This window comes from Gracilinanus agilis, chromosome 1 (genome assembly GCF_016433145.1).
Source record: "Gracilinanus agilis isolate LMUSP501 chromosome 1, AgileGrace, whole genome shotgun sequence".
Lineage (NCBI taxonomy): Eukaryota > Metazoa > Chordata > Mammalia > Didelphimorphia > Didelphidae > Gracilinanus > Gracilinanus agilis.
In genome coordinates, this window is record NC_058130.1 from 26,395,768 (window position 1) to 26,422,194 (window position 26,427).

At 37.4% G+C, this 26,427-nt stretch overlaps 1 protein-coding gene across 1 annotated transcript in view; it reads right to left on the reverse strand.

Moving 5' to 3' along the window:
* CADPS (calcium dependent secretion activator) overlaps positions 1-26,427 on the reverse strand; it is a 477,787-nt gene that overhangs the window by 395,984 nt on the left and 55,376 nt on the right. Inside the window, exon 4 of the mRNA XM_044675693.1 lies at positions 15,742-15,779. Coding sequence (XP_044531628.1) covers positions 15,742-15,779 — 38 coding nt within the window. The remainder of the gene's footprint in view (positions 1-15,741; positions 15,780-26,427) is intronic.

The window sequence follows — 26,427 nt, forward strand, 5'->3', positions numbered from 1 at the left end:
TCATATGGATCCTTTTCTCTTTCTTTCATTTCTTTGAGGTTTAGACCTGGTAGTGGTATCAGTGAGTCAAAGAATAGGTATAGTTTTATAGCTATTAGGACATAATAAGGAGCTTATGTTCTAATGCAAGAGACAATATAAAGATACATATGAAAAAGACAAAAAATTAATACAGGGTAATTTTAGAGAGGTAGACAGTAGAAGTTGGGCAGATGGGGAAAGTCTTCATAAAGGAGATAGTATGAGAACTGAGTTAGGAAGGAAAACAGGGATTCTGAGAAAAGAAGGTAAGAAGGGTAATATAAGAATTCATTGAATAGGACAGAGTAGGATAAATTTTAAAAGATAGAAGAACCCCAGATAACGTGATATTCCTGAAGTTAGTGGAGATGAAAGTATTAAATATGAAGGAGTTGACAAGTGCCAAGAGCTGCAGAGAGATCAACTCTGAATATTTTTTTGTTCTTGGGTCATTTCAATCCTATTCAGCTCCTTGTAATCTCATTTTGGGTTTTACTGGAAAAGATACTGGAATGGTTTTTCATTGCCTTCCCCAGCTCATTTTACAGATAAGAAAACTGAGGTAAATAGAGTTAAGTGACTTGCCCAGGGTCACATGGCTAGAAAATGTCTAAAGTCAGATTTGAACTCAAATCCTAACTTTAGATCTAGTGTTCTATCCACTGCTTCGCCTAGTTGCCTCAATGAAGAATAAAACAGACACTGGATAGGGTAATTAGAAGATCATTAGTAACTCCCAATAGAATATTTTAGCAAAATGGTGGGGGTGAAAATTGATCAAAAAGGTTTGAGAAGAGATTAGTTAGTGAGGAAGTAGAGATCACCGCTATGAACAAATAAACTTTTTAAAGATATTTAGCTAATAGAATAAATAACATGCTTGCTTTCCTATTTGAAATTGAGAGTATTAATTCACCATCAGTTAGTTACATCCTTGAAACTATTTTTAAGTCATAGTGAGGGAAGGTGTCAAGTTATCCACTCTCTTTAGATTGGTCTTATGAATAGCTGTTCACTGGGACCATGGAATAGAGTAAAAGTAACTGGGGAACCCTTTCAATAAGCCTATGACCTTGATAATTTTCCCCCTGTGCCCTAATGGGTTAATAATGAGAACTCAGGAGCAGCAAGCACAGGGTATTAATAGTAAGGAAACTAGCAATCTTTATTTAAAATGAATGTGAAATTGTTCTTAAAAGTTCTGTGTGGTGGTAAACAGTGGTTTTGGTTACTCTTCCCTATTTTCTAACCTCTAGGATATTTCAGATGCAGAAAAGATCCTGTGGAGGGCAAAGGATTGGGAGAAAAATCTCTACAAAGTTATTTCAGCTCTGTGGTTGAATTACTAGTAAGAAGGTCATGTGGGGGTGGAAGTCAACTGAGAAATTGGCATCAGTGGGTAGGAAGATGTCTTTGATGCCAAATTAAAGAAGGAAATTTGCATGTTAACTACGAACAGGCAGGGCTTCCCCCCTTAACCACCACCCCCTGGATTTGGGTTCTTTGGGTGTCAGCTATTGGATTCAATGAAGAGAGTAAGTTCTATTATGAGTACAATAAATGCTTAGTCTTCATTTGTGTAGGAGGGAAATAACATGGCAACACCTCACAAGCCAACCATGGAACGGTCTTCAGGCTCTGTCTCTTAAGATTTTGCCTCCTTTTGCCCCTTTAGGTTATGTTTTCTTCTATTACACTTGATAGCAATGCCTTTATGACTGCACGTTAGCAGATAATTACAATATGAGGTCAGTGAGACAGTTGGCAAAATGTGTGTGTGTTTTTAACCATCATTTATACTTGTGCTATGCAGTTTTTGAGTATTTCACAGAGTTACCAGATCTCGGATTCCCAAAGGGCATGGGGACTCTCTCTCAATCTATTCTAAGAGCCTCCAAGATAAGGATTTTGCCATCTTCATCTTCTATAGATCTCTCCACCTACCCAAGAGCCTAGGAAAGTGCCAGGCACATACTAGCAACTTAATAATTTCTCAGTCATACTGACTTCTATGGGCTGTAAGGAGAAGGAAACCTGACACATAGAGAAAAGGGAATGGGATAGTAATGGTACAGTGAAGAATTAGAGATCATAACATTCTGAGTGGAATTTCTTAAGAGAAAAGAAGAGGACTATAAAGATCCATTCTAATATCCTGGGAGAAATATTCTTCTGTGTTTTATCCTTCTTAAATGCCATCATCAGTTTACAACTATGAAAGGTTAAAATCCACTTTCTATAGAGAGCCAACAAATACAAATATTCAGACATCAATAATTCTGCTGACTTCAGTTATAATGGGAATGAGTGACTATTCAGAACTGAGGCTGGGCTCATTACCCAGGGCTCAGATTAAAGATTTTTGCACTTAAATAACATCTTAGATGCTAAAAGAATTTGTGGGAGGATTTTCTGAGTTACTGTCAGTGCCTTTGAATGGCCTTGAAAAATAGAAAGCCATGGCAAGACTGGAGAGTTGGGCAAATATCCCATTTTTTTAAAAAAGGAAAGAAAATGGGTCCAACAATTTTCCCTTTGATTTCAAGGGAAATTTTATATTAAATGGATGGTTTGTGTATATTTAGAACAGAATGTGATGATCAGAAAAGGCAGCATAGCTTCATAAAAAAACAAGTGATTCCAGAATAACCTTACTTCAGGGGAATGGCATCAACATAGATTTCAGTATTTCAGAAAAAAATGATGATTCTCTCTCCTTTTGACAAGAGTGAAATAAGTGATAGTATTGGCTGGATGATGATAGAGTTATATGTATCTGGAATGGCAGTTTGGAGGATAGTCTATAGTTTCCTGTCCTATTGAGCTGTCCTTGGTCCTATTCTGTTCAGCATCTTAACCATCAGATTTGCATATGCAACTGTTAAGAGGGACAATAAACACATGCTATATACCAGAGTCAGGATCAAAGGACTTCTTTAGAATGATAGTATCCTTGGCTTTAAAACTTACCCTTGAAAGTATAAAATGGAGGAAGTATGGCTTGCTATCAGGTAAGGGGTTTGAGAATACTTCATACTTAACATGAGTTAACAGCATGATAGAGTAGTCAAGAAAGGCCAAAATTTGGCATTGAAAAGCAAAACATCTGTGAAAAAGGAGATGAGAATATGATTATGCATCCTTCTTCTCAGACCCCACCTGAAGTATTGCATTCAGTTCTCTGAGTATCATTTTAGCAAGGATACTGATAAACTGGAAACTGTCCAAAAGCATTAGAGTAAACCAGAATGATTTAGGGCCTGGAGTCTATGCATTGTATTGTAGAGGATAGATTTTTTTTCAGGCATGAATTGGATTGGATGGATTTATGAGGATATCTCCTAGGATTCTGTGATAGCAATGTAAAGTTTTACCAAGAGTTAAAAAAAACATGATGGAAATCTCATGACTAGATAACAGTTCTTGAGATAAAAAGATCTGGTGGTTTTGGCAGACTGGAAGCTAGCTCAATCCAGTGTGCTAGAGTAGCCTCCCTCTACTCCCAGCAAAATAATTCTGCTATCATCCTAGACTCCAATGAGAGTTATACTTTCTAGAATAAAAGAGGCGATAATCTACTATACTCTACACTGGTCATATTATATCTGTATTAAATTCTGGCAATCTTGGATTAGAAAAGAAATTGATGAGATGGAGATAGTATAGAGGAGAGCAACCAGGATGGTGAAAGACCTTGGAATAATGCCCTTGGGCTAGGGGAAATGATACCTGTCTTTGAGTATTCAAAAAGTTGTCATGTGGAAGTGATATTGGAATTTTCCTGCTTAAGTACAATATGTCAAACTCAGAATGATAGGTAGAAATCTTAGAGAAGAAAATTTAAGCTTAATGTGAGTAAAACATTTCCTAACAACTAAGGCTATCCACAATTAGAATCATTAGCTTCAGGAAGTCATGGGTTTTCCCTCATTGGATGTCTTCAGACAAAAGTCTATCAACTACTTATTGGGTTATTTGGTAGCCTACGGAGTAAATTCTTGTTCAAGTATTAGTTAAACAAGATGATTTGGAACATATATTTCAACTTTGAGCCTCAGTGGAATTCAGTAAATTAACACCAGAAAATATAGGAGTGTTGCTTGATCAATGATTTATGCCAACCTAGAGAGCACTCTCTAGCAGAGTGCCCCAGGATACTACACTTGTTCTCTTTGATATTTTTCTAATCATGATAAAGACACAGGTTCCATAATTCTTAAATTTGCAGGAGACACAAAGTCTGAAACAGTAGCAAATATGCTAGATGACAGAATATGACAAGAAAAATGGTCTTGAATATGAGAAAATAAAATGTAGCCAGGCGAACTGGCAGTTTAAATGAAAAAGTACTTTGGAGTTTAGTAGATCGTAGATTGTGAGCTCAGTGTGTCTCAACAATTTGTTGTAGCAATCAAAAAAGCAAATTTGCCCTTAAGAAGAGCATTGAGTCTAGAACAGGGAATCTGATTGACTATTATTCTCAAGGTCATTGTCAGTCCATATCAGAATTACTATATATAATTTGAGCCTTACATTTTAGCAAGAACATGGACACACTGAAGTGGATGGATAGGGAGGTCCAAGATCTTAAAACCATGCAATGTTAACATTCCTTGAAGACCCTGAGGATGCTTAGTTTGAAGGAAAAAAAAGGAGATTTTATTAGTAGTTAGAAGATCGTAGATTCAAAACTGGATGTGACCCTAGAGGCCATCTAATCCAGTTCTTTCACTTGACAGATGAGGAAACTAGAAAGCCGAGTAGTAAAGGGACTTCCTTAGGATTACAAAGTCATTTGATATAAGTAGTTGAAGCATTTGAACCCAGGTCTTCCTGACTCTAAGTCAATACCTTATCTACTATGCCATATTGATTCACTATGTGGAAGATTTTGCTATAAGAAATATAAGGAAAAAATTCATGATATTTGAAGAACTGTCATATGAAAGAGTCAATAGACTTAAAATAATAACTAGAATATATCTCTTTTTTATAGTTTGCAAAACAGTTTACATGCGTTAGATCATTTGGTCTTCACAACAGCCCTGTTATTGTAAGTGCAATTATTGTCTCTACTTTACAGCTGAGCAAACTGAGACCAACAAGAGACCACACAGTTACTAAGTGTCTAAAGCAAGATTCAAACTCAGGTTTTCCTGACTCCAAATTCAGTACTATTCACTTCCAGAATCCAGTAACTAGAGCCTCCTCTTCCCAGAACACTCAGTCACTTCTTCTGACCTTCTTAACCTGGGATCCTTCTGTAAGGTCCACATTCTTCCATTGGTGAGTTGCTTTAAGGGCCTCCATTGCATCCCAAACTGACATTCATACCCATCTTGGCCTGTTTCTACCTTAAAAATTTAAAACAACTTCCCTACACCAGCTACCTTCATCTCATCTAAGTTGTCTTCCCATATTGGAATGTAAGCACCTTGAGGGCAGAAATTCTTTTTTTTTCCTTGTTATTTGAATCCCTAGTACACAGGACCTGACACATAAAAAGTGCTTAATATTGTCATTAATCCATTCATGATCTTACCTCTGTCTGTTCCTCCTTCCTCCCTTCCTTCCTTCCTTCCTTCCTCCCTCTTTCCCTTCTTTGCTTCCTTCCTTCCTTCCTTCCTTCCTTCCTTCCTTCCTTCCTTCCTTCCTTCCTCCCTCCTTCCCTTCCTTCCTTCCTTCCTTCTTTCCTTCCTCCCTCCTTCCCTTCTTTGCTTCATTCCTCCCTTCCTTTCTTCCTTCCTTCCTCATGTCCTGCTCTTTCCCAGGGACCAGAACTATGACCAAAAAATGGAAGTTACATGAAATAATAATAACAATGATTCTTATTTACATAGTATTTTAAGCATATCTTATTTCAGTCTTCAGTCTCATAAAATCCAGAGAAGTAAGTGCTATTTTGATCTTTTTTACTCATAAGGAAATAGAGACTTAGGGTGGTTGAGGCCCTGCCCAGACCCACAACTAGTGACTGCCATGGAATGGGAAGTTTCGTCTTCCTAACTCCAATTCCCATTATTTATTCAGTACATAACTCTGCCTTTATATAACAAAGATTTCTGTTCAATATATGGAAGGAATTCCCAATAAATTTATGTCCAGAAATAAAATGAAGAATTAGTGACTTGCCCATCACTGGAGGTATTCAACAGAGGATGGATGACTGCTTTTCAAGAATACTGCAGAGGGGGAACCATGCTTTAGGTGGGGGTTGGACAAGAGGCCCTCTGAAATCCCTTTGCTCTTTAATATTTTATCACTCTCAAATTACTTACCATTTCTGGAGGGGGTGGAAATGTAGGGTGAGACAATTTGTATCTTATAATTTTGTAAAATGTATGTTGGAAATTGTTATTACATGCATTTGGGAAAATAACATATCTTTGAATAAAAAAAAAGAAAAAAGATTTTGAGTCCATTCCTGCAAGTGGAAATGCTCAATATCAGCAACCAAAGGCATGTGAGTCTGCCTTCATTAATGAAGTAATACATGTAGCAATAAAGTAAAATGAAGTAAACATGAAGCAAGTCATATTTTTAATTAGAATATGATAAAGTGAAATATGGTCAGGCTAGGGGCAACTGGCCCACTTGGAGAAGAGATAGCTATTGGCTTCAAATATTTCAAATTTTAGAGCATATCAACATGTCTTGTAGTCAGCATGACTGGTTTGTTGAGCTTAGAATAGGATATAATTATCGTATTAAGAGCTCATGTTCATAGAGTGCTTTCAGGTCTGCCAAGCATTTTGCCTACATGATCTCACTTGATCTTCATATCTGTAAGGCAGGTCTTATTATTTAATCCTCATTTTACACAGGAGAAAATTATAGTTCAGCGACTTACCCAGGGTCATAAAATTATTAAGTCTATGTAGCAGGATGAACACTTGCGAATTTCTGATTCCAAACTGAGTGTTTTATCCATTTGGCACACATAGCTGTTTCAGGAAGTCATGTGTTTAAATCTAAGCTTTGACATTTACTAGCTGTATGACTCTGGACAGATCACTTAACTTCTATTTACATTACCTAACTGACAGCTCTCTAATGTTTATGTATTAAATCAAGGCATCTTTCCTCCCATACCTAGAGTTTTTCACTCTGTTTAAATCACATATCTTTTTTCTACTTGCATTGAGGTAGCTGGTATTGTGGGGAAGAAGAGGAAACCTGGGTCCTAATCTTTGTTCTACTATTAGCTAGTTAACTATATGACCTTGATCAAGTCACTTAACATTTTTAGGCCTCCATTTTGTTATCTGTAAAATGATTGGGTTGGAATGGGTATCTTGGAAGTTGCTTCCATATTTAACATTTCATGGCTTGTTTACCCCTTATATTTGCTACTTTCTAAATGATGCTAGTAATTCTGTAAGTTTTTGAATTCTGTGAAACTCCAAGAAATTCTACATTAATCATCTTTATTATCTTGTTGACTTAGTGTTCTAAAATCATTCAGAAAGAAATTAATGGAGCTTTTACCACATTGCAGGTGAAGGGCAACATTCCATAGATAGAATGCTTGGAGATAGGAATACACATTGAATCTGTGATCTTGGTTGGGTCACTTCATTTCTCACTGCTCAGATAACTCTTTAAGATGATAAGTTGCAAAAAAGGTATGTGGATCTGCATTCCTTATTGGAGCTCCTTACATCAGTGAAAACAGAGGTCTGCTCAAAAAATTGTATTCAGAACATTGCCAGGGCAGGGGACAAAAATAAAATAGTCCCTACCCTCAAAGAGCATGTCCTAATAATGTCCAAAGATTTGGAGAGAACACTAGAGGTCATTTTGCATTCTCAAAGTGAAATTCATCTAGTAACTGAATAGTTCTGAATTTGCTTTTCTATTTGTGACATCAAGGACACTTGGAAATTACAGTCTCCTAATAGCACTTCCAGGCCACAAACAATTTTATAAAGCAGTGTTCATCAAAACACTTTGTACTGGATATAAAATAGAAAAGTGGAATGGATAAATAAAACAGATAAGACAAAGAAGGATCAGAAATAATCCAATTTATTAAATCAGTATCAAATATTTAAAAATACAGATTACCTTTGAAAGAACTCCCTATTTAATAAGAAATGCTGGAAAATTTTCACAACAATCTGGCAGATATTTGGTTTAAGCTAGTACCTTATACCATATATTACAAGTTAAAAAGGTCACATGATCATAATATTAACATTCATACCAATAAAAACAATGGAAGAGAAATAGATCACTGGTTTTTCAGAGCTATGATTAGGAAGTGAAATCTTAATCAAAGGATAGCGTTGATTACAAAATATAAAATAACGTGAATTGTGTTACATTGAAAATGTTACCTATAGAAAATTAATGTAGCTGTGATAAGAAAGGTCAACTGGGAAAAATTTTCATACCAAATATCTCTGATAAAGGTCTAATACCTGTGATATATAGAAACTAAAGCCATAAACAGGACTGGAAGCCATTCCTCAAACATATAAATAGTCCAACAATATAAACAATTTCCTAAAGAAGAATTGCAAATTTAACAACCATATGAAAGAATGCCTCAAATAATTAACAGGAGAAATGCAAATCAAAACAACCCTATAGTTTCCTCTCATATCCAGCAAATAAAAAAGAATGATAGGATTTGGGAATAATTGTTATTGGAAGGGTTCTTGGAAGAAGAGCTCTAATGTATTAGTGGTAGAGTTGTGAATTGGTCCAACTATACTGGAAAAATAATTTGTAATTATACAAAGATAACAAATAAAATATTGATAATACTTTGACCCAGAAATTCTATTGCTAGACTTTCCAAGGTAGGCAATTAAAAAATTGGTTCCATATACACCAAAATCAGTATTATAGTGCTTTCTGCAGAAGTAAATAAGAGGAAACAAAGTTGATAGACATCCATTGATTGGAAAAATGATTAAATTGTGGAACATTAATGTAATAGAATATTACTATGCTGTAAAAATGACTACAGAGAACCATAAAAGCATTATGTGAACTGATGCAAAATGAAGGAAGACTTTAAAAAGTATACACCCATTATTATAGTAAATAAAAAGGCAATTAAATGAGAAAACTTTAAAATTGTAATGAGCATAGTTGACCACAAAGACCGCCCTGTCCTATTTATATGCTGAAGTAGGGGATCATGGGAAAGAATATAGTCTCAAAATTTTTTATGTATTTGTTTAGTATTATTGATTTCTTCTTTTTTTCTTTTGATGCAGGAGAATGGTAAGAGCTAGGCAACAGAAGTTAAGTGGCATGCCCAGGATCATATTGCTAATAAAGGTCAGGGACTAGATTTGAACCCAGGACCTCACATCTCTAGACCTGGCTCCCAATTCACTGAGCATCTAAATGCCCCCCTCTTAAAGATTTACAAAATGCTTTACATATGCAATCTCATAACATGTTATGTGGTAGATGCTTTTGTTATATTTACTTTAAAGATGAAACTGCCAGAGAGAGATTGTTTCTCATCTCATTTAGTCCCCTAGTTGTTCCATCTACATGTTTTACCACCTAACTGCTATAAGTGGAATAAGGAAAACCTGTGTATGAATCCAATCTCAGATACTTACTATGTGACCCTGGGGCAAGTCTCTTTTTCTCTTCTCTCTCTGTCTCTGTTTCTGTCTCTGTCTCTCTCCCTCTCACTTCTTTTTTAATTAAACACTTACCTTCTGCATTGGTTCTAAGGCAGAAGAGCAGTAAGAGCTAGGCAATGGGGGTTAAGTGACTTGTCCAGGGTCACAGAGCTAGGAAGTATCTGAGGCCAGATTTTAACCTAGGACCTCTTGTCTCTAGGCTTGGTTCTCAATCCACTGAGTCAACTCACTGCCCCACCTGGGCAAGTCTCTTTATCTTCATCTGCCTTAGTTTTCTCTACTGTAAAACAGGGATCATAATAGCACCTTCCTCTGGTGTTTTCAGGATAAAATGAGATTTCTGTAAAGAACTCTGCAAATCTCAGAACTATATAAATGTTAGCTATCATCATCATCATCATCAACTGACTTTAATACTCATACCTTTCAAACAGCTCAGTCTAGGTTTCATGGCAAACAAGCAGGAAAGCCAATAGGGTTAAACTATGTCAAAAGCCAATCAGGCATTTGCTTTGGGACCTATGAGATGACTTGAACTTTTTTAACTTTCCCAGGAAGTGGGACAGAAATAGAGTAGATAAAAACCAATAAGAACTTTGTCTATTTGTTATGACTCACAGGAATTTCCTTAGACTACTTTATGGATGTCATCCAAATTTCTTTGTTAGGAATCTTCCAGTTCCTTAATTATCAAAAATAATTTTTGATCCCTAATTTCTTCCTTTGTAAAATTAAGATATTAGACTTTCAATGTCCTTTCCATCTCTATATCTCTGATGTGATTGACTTCTAACTCCCTTTCTTAAAGAAGAAGGGCAAATAGAAAGGAAACTTTCATTGCTCAGACCTGGCAAGACAATGTTGGTTCTGTCCTCATCACCAAGAAACATCTTCTGGTTCTAATTCATTGTGTCACCTCTTATAACCAAAGTTTTAAGGGAGTTTTTTTTGTCTTTGAAAAGGGGTTTTGGTTGGCATTTTGGGAACTTATGGAGATCTGAGGCATCTGCATCAGTCTGCCAAACCACTGACTTAACCTCCTTTTCAATGACTCAAAGACCTCAGAGTGAGTCAGTATCTGGCATGACTGATGACTGGGATATCCCAAGCTGGTGCAGGCAGAAGTGTCAGTCCAAAAGGAGATGTAGCAAAGATTTTTAGTATCTGTTGGAAAACTACAAGCTTTTCTTTGAATTTCTTTTTTTGTTAACAGGATATGATTTGACATCTTTTATAATCACAGAATCTCAGAGATGGAAGAGACCTTAGAGACCATCTAATCCTTCCTGTGCCTGAATAAGAATCGCCTTTAAAACCTTTCTGACATATACTTGTCTATTCTCTCCTTAAAGGTTTCCAGAAAATGTGGCAGAACAACAAGCTCCCATGACAGAACATTTCACTGTCTGGATGGTCCTTTTTTTTGCAATTTCCATCTAACACTCCTACTTCTTCCCTGGGAAGGTGAAGTTGGGACTAGTGTGTGTGGGAAGGGATGGGTAATGAGGAGAGCAGCAGAATAAGATAATCTCTCTTCTCTATAAAAGCCTTATAAATAATTGAAGATAGTTATCAAGTCATCTCTAAGTCTTCTCTCTAGACAAAATATCCCTAATTCCATCAAATGAACCTCTTATAGTTTAGACTTAAGGATCTTTATCATGCTTGTTGCCTATCTAAGGATTCTACATTGACATTTTATTTTATTGTTACTTATCAACCTTATTTTACAGTTAAGAAAACAGATAAATGGAGGTTAAGTGACTTGTCCAGGATTATATCACTAAATGTTTCTGAGGTTGGATTTGAACTCAGGTTTTCCTGAGGGGAAAGGGTGTGTAGCACAAACATACAACTGGAAAAAGTCATTCTCTGACTTTAGAATGTTTTCGCATGGAACTTTCAGTATGAATTGTCTGATACTAGCATTCACAATACTTCCAAAAGAGTACTAAAATCATACTGTTCATCCATTCATTCATTCAGAGGTCCTATGACATCTTAAGAAAGACGTACCTCAGATATATCATACAGCCTCAGAATGTGTTTTCAAGGACTATCTGTCATCAACCTTGGATCATGAATTAATTACTACCAAATTCCTTGGAGTCCTCTATACTGCAGATCTTAAGTAACCTGCAGTCCACACCAGCACACAAAACAGATAATATCCTGCTGAGCTCATCAGTTTTTTAGATACCCAAGTTCATGAATTCAGTTATTCTCAACTCTTCCTTGTCCCCCTCATATCTCATCTAATTAACCACCAAGTCTTTTTTTAAACCCTTATCTTCTGCCTTAGAATCAATACTATGTATTAGTTCCAAGACAGAAGAGTGATAAGGGCTAGGCCATGGGAGTAAAGTGACTTGCCCAGGGTCACACAGCTGGGAAGTATCTGAGATCAGATTTGAACTTAGGACTTTCTGTCTCTAGGCCTGGTTCTTATTCCACTGAGCTACCCAGCTGCCCCCCAATTACCAAGTCATATCAGTCAACTTCTACAATATCTTTCCTTGGGACCAGTATTCCAGGAACCCAGGTTCATAATTATAGAGACATCCTCAACACTTTAATATTTCTTCTAATTTCTTGCCAAATCTTATTAGTTCTACCTCTATATTATATGTATACACACCCTTTTCTCTCTCCTTACACAACTATCAGCATAATCTAAGCCAGTGATTGTGAAACTCTCAGAGACCTTACTTAGAGACTTACACAGCTTTACTCCAGACAGTGGAGGTAGGAAGAGTTCCTACTGGGTTGCTGGAAAGAGGAGTGGGTCATGTGAGAAATATTCTCAGATGCCTGAGGAGAGTGGGAAGAGAGCAACTCCCTTTGGCATACTCTGGCATACATCCATAGGTTCACCAACATGGATCTAAGCTTTTATCACCTCTCATTTGGACTACTTTCCTGCTTCCAAGTTGGTATTCTGGCCTCCAATATTTCACCTCTCTAATCCATCTCTATGCAGCTTCCTAACGATAGGTCAGATCATGTACCTCCCCAGTTCAAAAAAACTTTGGTAAATTTTTATTACCCATGGATTAAAATGCAATTTTTCCCAATTAGTATCTAACCCCACTGACTGATTTGAGAACTATTTATTTTTTCTGACACTCATTCATGTATATATACCCATCCATGCATCCATTCATTTGTTGATCTCCTTATCGGGCAAGGAATATGTAACTTTTTTTGTATTTGCATTTAACAGGGATTTAATGTTCATTTAAAATTTCCATTTATTTAATTATTTAATTTGATTTATTTGTTGAATAAATGTATGAGTGTTGTTGAACCCAACCTTGAAGACTTTCATATGTGTGACCTTGTACTGGTAACCTGGTTTTTCTGAGTTTCAGTTTTCTCACCTGTAAGATGAGGATAATGATGCATGCAATATTTACATTGTCGTGTCAGGGAAAGATTTTTCACAAACTTGAAAACTTTATCCCAAAGGTTCTTAATTCAGGCTTCTTTTGGATAAGAAAACTACACGTTTATTTTCACTAACATCTAACTAAATCTGGCATTTCTTTTAATTTAAAAACACAATTCTGAAAAGGCATTAAAAGGCTTTCACCAGACTGTGCCCAAGGACACATAAAAGTCAGAGAACCCTGCTTTATATAAATGTGAGCTATTGTCTCTAAATTGTTATTAGAGTTAAAGAGAAAGGTTATTCCATGCAAATGGAATTAAAAGATTAAGTATGTAAATGGAGAAAACATCAAAGTTTGTTTCAGGGAATAGTGATTAGGCATAGTACATAAGCTTAATGGTTACTTTTTGGAATGAACTGAATTTGGCTGGAATGGAGGGTCTAGGTGGGAGAGAAATGGGAAGCATAGATAAACAGTGCCATGGAGACAAACCACCCAAAGGAGTTTAGTCTTTATTCTATGAGTGCTGGGGAGCCACTTAAAGTTTCTAAGTAGGGGATGATGCAATCAGAGTAAAGGCTATGGAAGATAAGTGTAATTGCTTAATGTCAAGAGCAGAATTGAAGAAGATTAGAGCCCAGATATGAGTTTCAAGGCTACCAGAATCAGCTAGTTATGATGTGAGAAAAGGCTGATGATGGCAGTGATGATGGGGATGGTGGTAGTAATAGAATTATAACTCACATTAATATAGCACGCTTTAAAGTTTACCAGATACTTTTCCTACAACAGCCATGTGAGGTAAATAACATGATTGTTAGCCCCCTTTTACTGAGGAGAAAACTGAGGCACAATAAGCTTAAGCAATTTGCCTATGCCAATCCATCCAGGTAATAAGAGCTTGATATAAGCTTTGAATACAGGGCTCAACTCTAGGTCCAGAGTGATGGCAATGGAAATGTAAAGGAAGGAACAGATGGGAAGAGACCCAGAAATGCAAAGTGATCATTTGACTGGTTAAGTTGGAGCCAGATAGGAATTACAACTTGAGAGAAGATACTTAATCCAAGAGGTGGTGGCCTTGAGCAAGTGTACCATGACAAAATTCAGCTATGAGAAGTATTTCTTCAAATGCATCTCCATCCCACGCTGCCTGCACTATCACTATTGTCCTCAACTCTGTCCCACCAAACTTTGGATGCTTACCATAGGCATTCAGCCTCTGATAAGTAAGTTTTTGACTTATCTTGACCAGAAGCATGCCTTCTCAATTGACATTTCTGAACCATTTCCATGTTATACGTGGTGTCCATCAGGACTTCTGGTCCCTCAGCTGGTCTTCTACCATTTGCATGTAAGCTCCTTGAAGGCAGGAACTATATTGATTGCTTGTGTTTGATTCCAGGTCTAAGGCACTGTGCTTGGCATGTGGAAAGTGCTTACAAAATCTCTATGAAAAGAGATGGGATACAGTAGAAAGCCATTTCTCAATAATAATATAGAACACTTGAAGACAAGGACTTTGTCTTTGTATTCTCAGTGCTTGGCACATAGTAGGTGTTCAATCAATGTTTATTGATAAATTGACATTTTGGAGATTTGGTTAAGATAAAGGAAAATGACATATATAACTAGAGAGAAAGAGATGCTTTCAGGATAGTAAACTGTCTGGAATTAATCTTTTTTCCTTGTCATTAACATCTGTTCCATCATAAGCCACAATATCACTCTCTGCTTTGAAAATGACCATGTTCATCTATTTATGGCCATGGGAGATGATTACTGTCATCTCTGTTTATGAGCTTAGATATAATCCCTCTTCAAGGATACTTGAGGTAATTTCCTTAGTGCTTAAATATGTTGTTTGGTTAATATTTTCTAATAGATAATTGTGAACATTAGGGTCATTTGGAAACCATGTCAGAAATACAGGGATGGATGTAGGTGTTTGCCGATTAATAATACCAGCTGACATTTTGGCATTAAAGATATCCTTTTTTTTCCCTGATGAGATTTAGAATCTTGGACTTTTATTTGCAGAATTCTTTAAGCCTTGAAACAATTTGATGTTTGGTGCTCCTTCCTGCTTCAGACTCTTAGTAGCTGTGTGACCCTGAGCAAATCACTTCACCTATGTCTGTCTCTGTTTCTTTTTATCTGTAAATAGAGATCATAACATCACCTACCTCCCAGGGTTCTTGTGAGGACAAAATGAGATAATAACTGTAAAGCTCTGTGTAAACCTTGAGGTGCTATATAAATGTTATTATCCATTATACAGATGGGGAAACCAAGGCTTAGTTAAGGTCACATTACAAGTTAGAATATGAAAATGGAACCAAGGTCTCCCCATTTCCAACTCCCCGAGATCATATTATTCTCTCATTTCTATTCTCTCCTGTAACAATGCTTTATATCTCTACAGCACTGGAAGGTTTCATGGAAAGTAAATAGTATTCTTCCTTTCTAAAGACAGGGAAGCTGAAACTGAGAAGTTAAATCACTTTCTATGGTCACTAAGGAAGGCAATGTCAGCCATGGCAATAAAATACAACTGTTTGAAAATTGCTTCTCATCTTCTTTTTAGGGGGAAAACCACAGAATGTACCTTTCTCCTTCAATAAAGTACTCTTGTCATTTCCCTCACAGAAACCTTGTGTTGAGGGGCATTAAAGACCACCAAATGCCATTTGATGCCATCAGCATTACTGGACCCCCTGATCTCAAATGCCTGTCTCTCTAAACACCGAAACTGACTAGGCAGTAGGACCATTTCAGTGCTAGTGGGAAAAGATGGACCATGTCAGAAAATTTCTTAAAGGAAACTCATTCCTTCCAGGAGCACTTTTAAAGAACCTATTATATGCAACTCACCAAGCTAGGAGCTGCCTGCATTCAGACAGCTTAAATCTTCTGGGTTTGAGATCTGTTTAGTTGGAGTTAACAAAGGTAAAAGGGAAGAGAGGCTCCTAATTGGTTCCCCTGCCCTAAATCATTCCCCGCTCCAGGGCATCCTATACAAATGTAGATCTGACCATGCAACTTTCCCTACTCTTATCAACTAGGTCTCTCTCCAGTGAATCCTAGTTGCCTCTAGCATAAGAAACAAGAGATGAAGAAAAAACAACTCTTTATTTTACAAATCTCTATATAGCTTGACCCCAAATTATCTGTCTAGCCTCTTTGGAAATTGCTTTCAGCATTCTATGATCCAGCCAGATAGGCTTTCTATTTGTTCTTCATACATCACATTCTACTTCCTGTTGCCTAACTTTGGTCCTAACTTCCCTACCTCATTGGAATATATCTCTTTCCTGTCATTTCCTCTTTTCTTTTTACTGGACAAGAGGAAAAATTCTTTGGTCTCCTAAAACCGTTGACTTCCTGCAGATATGAAGCATATTGTCCCAGCAAAAAATTCATATGTTCATGCATTTGGATCGGGATCAGAAGATTATAGATTTAGATCTTAAAAGAAATCTTAGAGGCTATGTAGTTTAACCTCTACATTTTACATATGAAGCAATGGAGTCCTGGGGAAAGTGAAATGATTTGTTCTGGCTTACATATATAAGAAAGAAATAGAGCTTGGATTTGAAGACAAGTTATCTGATGCTGAACCCAGTGCTTTTACCATTCTGCCCTATTGACCCTGATATTTTAAAAGTGTTATGTCCTCTTATAGTTATATTTATACTTTATGACTATCAAAAACCAATTCATCTTGTAATTCAATGTAGTGCTAACAGATCTTTTCTCTTTTTTTTTGTTGTTTTGTTCCTATTTTCATTGATCAAAAGTCCTATTATGAACTTCCTTCAAACCATTCCCAGACAAGACTAATTTTCCCCTCCAATATTCCTTGCAGTTTTTGATATCATGCTATTTATAATTTTTCTTAATTCCCCTTCCACGCATTTTGTAAATGACTATAGTATAAATTGCTATTGCCCTGGTCTACCATGTTGTGGCCAAAAAAAATAGTAGTATAGCTACATGAGGTAGAAACTGAACTCTTTGACTTCTTTACTAAGCAAATGAATGAATGAGCAAGCATTTATTAAGCACTTATGTTCCAGGATACAGAAGCCAGATAATCCATAGCCTCAAGAAGTTTGTATACTAATAAGCATCTATAGGTGAACGGTGGTCAGGGAAGGGACTAGGAAAAGAGGAATTTTTAAGGGAGGTATGAGTAAGTTGACTATCATTTCCTTTCCAGAATGTTCCTTGAGGAAAAGAGAGGGAAATTGTGTGGTAGAAGAATATGTGAATGTCAGTGTAGATGGTAAGATGCATACAATGGGTATATGAATATTTTGCTGGGTTATAAATCTTTGTCTGGGGCTGATTTGACATAGTGAACAATTCAATGAGGTAATTATTTTATAATCACCTATTTTCTTAAATAAATTATGATAAACCTAATCCACGTGCTTTCCTTTATCAATGTCTTAATTTTTGGAATAGATCTAGTGAGAGTTGTTACAATTAGATGCACTACTTTTCATTATTCCTTCTAATATGCCATTGATTCTCTGAACTTTGTGTCAATTGGGTGATAGCCTTGGTCTACAAAAACAGATGATTTGGATCTAACTCCAGAATGAGTAACTAATAATTTCCTTTCTCTCTGTAACTCCAGTATAATCCAATTCATCTTTTAAAGTAGCATTTTCTACTTCCCATGTCCAGTGCCTTCCAGAGTTCTTCTTGAAGAAAACTTATGATATAGACATGAAGCATCTACCTACCTTTGACCATTTTGTTTCTAACTCCAGAAGCACTATTTGCAATATATCTTTTATTTTATTTTATTTTTTTGCCATCTTCCCATGAGCTCACACTGGTATTGAAGTCATTAGGTAGCCGTGTATGTACTGCCTTGTTCTGAAGGATCGAGTCAGATGTTTTAGAATTTCTTCACTCTATTGTCCTCTTCTTGTTATGTGCCAGGCACACAATGCTTAATAAATATTTGTTGCTTTGCATTCAAGAGAGTCTGGTGATGGAGTTGTACTCCTAATGTTTCTTTGCTTATTTTACACCATGAATCTATGAACACATCTTCATTTTAATTATGTATCATTAGTATTTTGTTCTTCCTGGGGAATTCTATTCCAGGTGATTGGAGCCATTGCATGTGCCATCAGGAAGCAAACTGTGGTATATTTCCAGAAACGGGAAGAAATTCCCTAGTGCTGTTGGGTCTCTGGTGCGATGTGAAGTGGAGTGTGGAGGTGACTATATTCAGGCAACAGACTCATGTATAAAAGGGTCTGTTGACTGAATATAATTGCCTCTACTCTCCTGTCAAACGTCGTCAATGCACTGGGTGTCTGGGCTTTTTCTAGACTTCCAAATGTGTAGTTTCACTGGTCTCTTCACAGACTGTCACTTAGATGATGAATTTGATAGCTGGATTCGGTCCAAATCTCCATCATCATGTAGTGCTTCTGGTGATGAAAACCTTAAATGTACCTAGGTTAGTCCTTAGATAATAGGTATCTAGTCCACAAAGGGGTCTGAGCTAGCTAGCTCAGTAATATAACCACTCCCTCTCAGAAATTCCTTTACATCTATTTGCTATCTACTTTTCTTAAAATTTGGTTTTCCTCAAATAAAATGTAAATTCTTCTATGTAGAGGCTATTTTTCTTTCTTTCACTGCAGTCCCAGTTCCTATGTTATATCATATGTGATTAATAAATGCTTTTGGAATGAATGAACAAATGAATAAAAAGTTTCCTGAAATGTTTTTCCCAAAGACACCTTATTTATCTGTCAGTTAAATGTTTATTTTACCCATTTCACAGGAAAAAGTAGGGGCTTTCATATATTAAATGATTTGCCCAGAGTCACAAAGTTTGGAAGTATCTGTGCTGGAATCTAACCCAGGGCCCTGGATAACAAATCCAGTGCCCCATCCACCATGCCACATTTCCTGCAACTTGAGAATACTAATATGAGTTTTTTCCCACTCTGATTATCAGTCATGCTTACTTATGTCATACTGTTCTTAAAATAAGTGTTTCCACATTTTCATCTGGACAGAAATAGAAACCTGCCAGTTTCAGAGTCACCCTGAAATAATGAGAGAATTCCCCACAAGCACAGACCATACAAATACAGCTGCATAATGAAGATCTTCTGGTGGCTGAGCATCTTTGTCTACATGTGAGTGATTAAAAAGTTCAAAGATGAAGATGAGTGTGGAGATGTATAAAAGTCCGCTTCATTACAGGAGATGTGTCCCCATGCACAAGTGACAATCTCAAGCCAGAGGAAAACCTATTAGCGGTTTAGTTTCCAAAGGTCCTTCCGTCCTCTCTATTTGCCTTGCAGTTTAGAGGGCCATCTGTCACTGTTTAAGGAGCTGTCTGACTCCCCACTTTCAGCTGGCAAGGACATCACCACTTATACAGAAGGGCATTCCAAGGGAAAGAGCCTTTTTCAAGAGATTTTCCTGGGACAATGGAAAGTGACCTCACATGACCCTCTGGGGAGAAAATCACCTACTTTTTCCTTAGCAATATTGTCCTTAGCTCATCAAGATCATATTACTGAAAACCTGTCTAGAGGATTCTTTAGTAGATTTGGGGTATGGAAAAAGGAGCAAAGGACAGAATGGGAATGACTCCACCTCTACCCCTATTCTTGCCTTGAGCTAAATCAATTCACCTTCAAGCTATTTGTTTGCTCATTTGAGATAGTGCGGGTGGGGATTGGAATACATGATCTCTAAGACCCCTTCCAATGGCAAAGTCCAATCATTTCCTCAGAATATGGAAGGCTGACACCCAGGGAGAGAACTTCTGTGAATTTCATTAGCCTGTAGTTATTTAAGAGACTTAAGAACTCACCCTTAAAATGGAAGCAAATAGCAGAGTGAATTAGAAACCAAAATCCTACCATATGTTGTCTACAAGAAACACACATGAGGCAGGTAGACCCACACAGAGTTAAGGAAAAAGGCTGGAGCAAAATCTATTGGGCATCAACTGAGAAAAAGAAGGCAGGAGTCACATTCATGATATCTGACAAAGCCAAATTAAAATAGAACTAGTTAAAAGAGATAGGGAAGGTAATTACATCCTGAAACAAGGCAGTATAGACAATGAGGAAATATCAGCACTCAACATGTATGCACCAAATGGTATAGCATGCAAATTTCTAAAGGAGAAACTAGTGGAGTTTAAGGAGGAAATAGATAGTAAAACTATACTAGTGGGAAACCTGAACCTTCCTTTATCATATCTAGATAAATCAAACCAAAAAATAAATAAGAAAAATGTAAGAAATGTGAATGAAATGTGAATGAAATCTTAGAAGAGACTGAAGCAGAACTAAGGAGGAGGAGAGTGGGGGCAGAGAGAAACTGTTTGAGTTGTTTATTTGGGCATAACCTTATAAAATTCATTTTAAAGTATTTAGCAAATGCCTACTATGTGTTGGGCATTATGCTGGGGTAGAAAGATAATAATAAACAAATCTCAATGGCTTGTCACTCTACTGGGGGTTGGTTTGGAATAATATCCAAATCAGCTATGTGTTGGACACTACCAATATTTGGACAAAATTCCTAAAGTATAAACTTTCTCATTTGACTTTTTAACCCCAGCATCTATGACAATTCCTGACCCATAGTAGGTGCTTAATAAATGCTTCTTGTTTTTTAAAAATCCTTACTTTCTGTCTTGGAGCCAATACACAAGAGAAAAATGATAAGGTCTAAGCAATCATGGTTAAGTGACTCTTGCCCAGAGTCATACAGCTAGGAAGTATCTGAGGCCAGATTTGAACCCAGAACCTTCCATCTCTGGGCCTGTCTCTAAATCTACTGAGCCACCTAGCTGCCCCCTTTAATCAATGCTTCTTGAGTGAGTGATAAATCTCAAGGAAATTTGGAGGTTGGGTAGAAAGAGTATGAGCAACTGAAGGTATCAGAAAAAGGCTTTTGTAGGAGTTTTCATTTCAGAAGCAGAACAAAGGAGAAAGAGGATTCCAGGCATACATGGGCAACAGCATGGTGGTGGGAGATGGATTACCATATAATTCTTACATATACAACAGCATACACAAGAAATTCTAATTAGACTGGTTTGACTAAAATGCAAAATGAGAGGAGTAATGTGAGGTCATTCTAGAAATAAAATTTGAGGCCAGATAATGCAAAAGTGAGAAATGCCAAACAGAAGTTTGTATTTTACAGTAGAGGCTCTTTTGGACTCCAATTTCTCTTCTATAAAATGGGAATGATAATAGTACCTATCTTACAGAGTTGTTATGAGAATTAAATGAGCTAATGTAAGTAAAGCGTTTTGTAAACCTTAAAACCCAATATAAATGTTACCTATGATTGCTATTAATATGTTGCTATGAGTTACTGTTATTATCATTATCATTCTTATTATTGGAAGATCATACTATATTTGGAACTGGATGGGATCTCAGAAGCCATGAAGACCAACTCATTTTGCAGCTGAGGAAGATGATTGCTAGAGAGATAAGTGACTTGTCCAAAGTCACACATCTAGTAACTGCAAGAACCAGGTGTTAATTCCAAGTTATCTGAAATTGGTTTTAATACTCTTTCCACTACAGCATGCTCTCTCTAATGAATAAATATTTAAAAAATAAAGATAGTTTGGTCTAATGCACAGAGTATTTATAGAGAGTAAGAAAATCCTACCTCTGACCCATAATGGACATATGGACCTGGGGAACTCATTTAGCTTGTCAGGGTCTATGGAAATTATCTAATAACTATATATTGTGACAGTTTCCTTACTGGAAATTTTCTTTTCTAATAGAATCATTGGTCAGTTGGGGATTGTAATAGATAGCAGGCTAAGGTTGTAGTTAGGAAGAGCTGAATTTGAATCCTGCTTCAGAAGTTTATTAGCTCCAGGACTTGCTGGGCAACTCATTTGATTGCTCAGCCTCAGTTTGTTCTTCTTTGAAATGGGGATAATAAGTATACCTCTTTTAAAGGGCTGCTGTGAAGATCAAATGGCGCAACACATATAAAGTGCTTAGTAATCTTTAAAGTGCCATATAAATATTATTGTTGTTCTGTCCAAAAGTAGCTAAATAGTGTGCTGGGTAGATTGTCAGGTCTGGAGTCAGGAACACCAGAGTTTGAATCCAGCCTCAGCCATTTACTAATTATGTGATCACAGAGCAAGTCATTTGACCTTGTTTGCCTCAGTTTCCTCGTCTCTCAGATGTGCTGGAGAAATTGAAAACCACCCCAGTATCTTTGCCAAGGAAACCCCAAATAGGTGACAACTGAAAAGGACTAAACAACAATTGAAAAAGTGGGTGCTAACTAGTTATTATATTCCTCCTACACACATACACACACAATATCTCTGCATTTAAAGGGGGGACTTTGTATTCCAGAGACTTAGAAAGATTTGAGTCCAGTTTCTTAATCCCAAAGAATGACTGGCATGGTTATTCCTAGCTCCATGACATTTGGTGGCATCAATATTTGGAGGAAAGTCAGAGGGGTGGTTCTCGTTGGCACTCAAGCTAAGGAACTAAAGGGCATGTGAATGAACTGAAAGCATTGAGACCTTCCCCTCCCCACCCTGAGATTTCTTTTGCCTCCTAATAGGAAGGGTGGATAGGGAGCTGCTGCCAGGTGTCCAGCCAATGCCCTCAGGGTAGATTGCTGTGCATTCTGAAACAACCTAGTTTCCAACCAGCAGTTAGTGTGGGCTCCCACAGGATAACAGCTCTAGGCACTGGCCTCCAGGCACAGGCTGCTTTCAAACAGAGAGCTAGCTTGTGAAATGAATGTGGAAGAGACTCAATCTCTTCCCATTTGCCAGTTAGAAGGATAGCGCAGTTCTTATACTCAGGAAATAAACCTGATTGAATTCCTTATCTCTTGTGGCACCCAAGGATAATTAAGCTACTGATACCAAGAATATCATCAAGATTTCATCCTGCCTCCTTGTCTTCACAAGGTTGTAACAGCCCCTTAATGCCAATCCAGTCTGAAATACTCTCCCTTTTGGATCCCCTAGCTGCCTTCAATGGACAGCTCCAGTACTACCTCCTGAAAAGGCCCATCCCAGTTAACCCATTTATTCATAGTAACACCCCATGTAGATGTGGTCTGATTTACCTCTCCTGGCCTTCTGTCCCACCTGGTAGAAGAGAAATTCTTCAAGGGCAGAGACTATTGTATTTTTGTCTCTATTTCCAATAGAGTGAATTGAGAGATGACCTCAAAACCAAGGAGGCCTGTATTCAAATCCCACTTTTGACATTTGTAGGCTATGCTATGCTGGGGAAATCCCTTACTCTTCTTGTGGTGGAATATATGCTTGACTGGCACCAGCTAGCACTCGAATAAGGTAGACTTACCTGATCTCAAGAAAGAAAGAGTACAGCTATCTGCATACAAGTGAAGGGGCTCTCACATTTCCTCCCCAAATTCCTCCATTCCACTGGTCTTTGTATTTTAGTCCTTTTCAATTTCCAGAAATGTCTTTTCTTAATTCCCTACTCAGTGCTGTGTACTACTGGGAATGCAAAGATGGACCTGTCATGAAAACTTTGCTCCTAGTTAATGTTGTGACTAACCATGAATACTCAAGGACTAGGGATGAAGGATGTTGTCTATTTCCTGACAAAAATGGGGGCCCAGTATGAGCAATGAATAACATTTTGGGCCATGACCTAAGTGGGCATTTTGCCCAATTAGAGATAATTGGTTGGAAAAGATTTGTTTCTTTCTTTTTCTTTTCAGGAAAAGTGGGGAAAGAGGAAATGGTGGCAAGATGGAAAAAATAGGATTTTGTTTATAAACAAATATAATGAAATTGATGGATAAAATGGATAAAAAAGATTGGGTGGAGTAGGAGCTGAGTGCAAATCTCATCTTTCATAGATATTGACTGTGTGTCCCTGGGTAACTCATGAGACCTCTCAGTTTTCTAGGATCTCTAGACCTGTGTTGGAGAAGATGTAGGCATGTGCACCCTCCTGGCACAGAAAAGGCTGCTCTGTCCCTCCTCTACACAGCACCTGAGGACATTTTTTGCATGCCAGCCCCTCTGTTCAGCAGCCCAATGTGAGCACTTTCTCCTTCTGCTATCTGCAATAATGCAGGGGGCTCGTAGGCAGCTTGAAGGTGTAGTTTGGTCACACAGTCTCTAAAAGGATCACCAATGCTGCCCTGGACTCTGAGTTACAGAGTAGAAGTTGCCTTTTTTTTTAAACTCTTACCTTCCATCTTGGAGTCAATACTGTGTATTGGCTCCATGGCAGAAGAGTGGGAAGGGTAGGCAATGCAGGTCAAGTGACTTTCCCAGGGTCACACAGCTGGAAAGTGTCTGAAGCCAGATTTGAACTTAGGACCTCCCATCTCTAGGTCTGGCTCGCAATCCACTGAGCTACCCAGCTGCCCCCTAGAAGTTGACTTTTAACTGGTAGAGAGAGTACCCACATTGGGAGGTATTTTCCTATGCCAGGAAAATAAAAAGTTTGCTACTGTGCCTCTTTCCCCCTCAAAGTGCTACAATGGCTTTTGTCATAAATGGAGAGTAACAGGAACTCGGAAGAAATGAGCCACTTTTGACTAGTAAAAATTGAATGAGCAGATAAAAGCATGGAATAGGGAATACTATAAAGATCTGTGGGTAATCAAGAGCAATAATAGGGTCTATGGAGGGGATTATGGGTAGACAAGGCTGGGAAAAATAGAGTCCAGATTGGGAGCAAAGCAAGCAACACAAGGAAGCTTTGTTTTATTTGGTAGGCAAGAGGAGCCATTAAAGGGTTTGGAAAATGATAGGGAGATTATGTTCAGGATGGACTGGAGCAAGAAAACAGGAAAAGTAGGGATATAAGTTAGGAATGAGAAGTGAACCAGAATGATGAATAACATGAACCAGAATAGTATAGCAGTGAGAGAAGAATAAAGAATTGATAGGATGACTGACATTTTTTAAATTTGATGACCAGAACCTTTATCTTTCTTCCATCAATGGAAATAGGGAAGAGGAGAATCCAGATTGAGGGAGAAGAAGATCTGCCTAACTTCTTCCACCTTTATTTTAAGCTCCTTTTCTCTCAGTTGGTGCATTTACATAGAAAACAGTGAACCAGTGTCCTCATCCTCAAATCCCTCCAGTCTAAGTATAATTCCTTTTATATACATAGCTGCCATGTTCCAGAGAAGTTATGTGTAAAATGAATACTGGTAAGTGAATAATTTGAAATATGTTCCTGGACTTGGCCACTTAAAGAATTCTAGAGATTTCTTTTTAAAGCAACTAATTGTACCGTTAATCTTTTTTTAGATAGATCTAGATTTCCACATGTTGAATTTCTTTAACACAGAGCATCCCAGGTAAAAAAAGAAATCTAAAGACCCTTCCCTCTATCATTCTAGCAAAAAAGATTTCATTAACTACCTAAGCAATTCACAATTTTATAGCAGAAGTCATTTATTAAAGAATTAGATCCAATATAGAGAATCAATGGCCCTGTAGTGAGGCTCCAATAAACCTATAACTTTTTTGTGCTGTCCACTTCTCAGGAGCGGAACCAGCTGTATATGTCCAGGGGCTCTCTTGTTCTGATGCAAGAAGGCTTCTGGGAACATCGTTCTCCATCTCTCAAAGATTGCTGATGTTGCCCTGTCGCCCTAGGAAGCTGAAATTGTATTCTGATCTGAGTGGATTTTTTTCATGAGAATTTATGGAAAGTTAGAAATCTAACATACCCTGGGGATCTAGACAGAATGAACTGCCAACTTCTAGGATGGGTTTGAATGAGCTGTACATAGAGTGTCAAATGTATAGGAGTAGAGGGAAGGGTATTTAGAATCATAAAACCAGAGAAGATAATGCATTTCTGGAAGAACTTTCTTTTTTAGGACTTTAGAAAAAGGAAGTAAACAGTATGTGTTTTCTAAACCCTTACCTTCTGACTCAATCCTTCTGAATCAATACAAATGCCATTTTCAAGGTAGAAGAATGGTAAAGGCTATGCAATTGGGGTTAAGTGACTTGCTGAAGATCACACAGTTAGAAAGTTTCTGAAGACAGATTTGAACCCAAGTCCTCCTCACTCTAGACTTGGTACCACTGAACTATTTAGCTTCCCCCAATATACTTTCTCATAGATACAATTCCAAGTGAATTTCTCTCTGAGGAGCCATCTTTAAAGCTAAAAAATGGAACCCCAGTGAGCTACACATATTGGCTAACCTGACAGTTAATTCTGTTTTTAGCTGAAGGGCCCCTGGAATATAAATAAAAGCCAATAATACTTAGAGCATTTTCTTATTCCAGCTTCCTCAATTAGAAAAGGAGTATAAGTTGTGTTCCCCCAAAACCTTCTTAGGGCATCGGTCATTTATGTTTCAAGAGATATCTG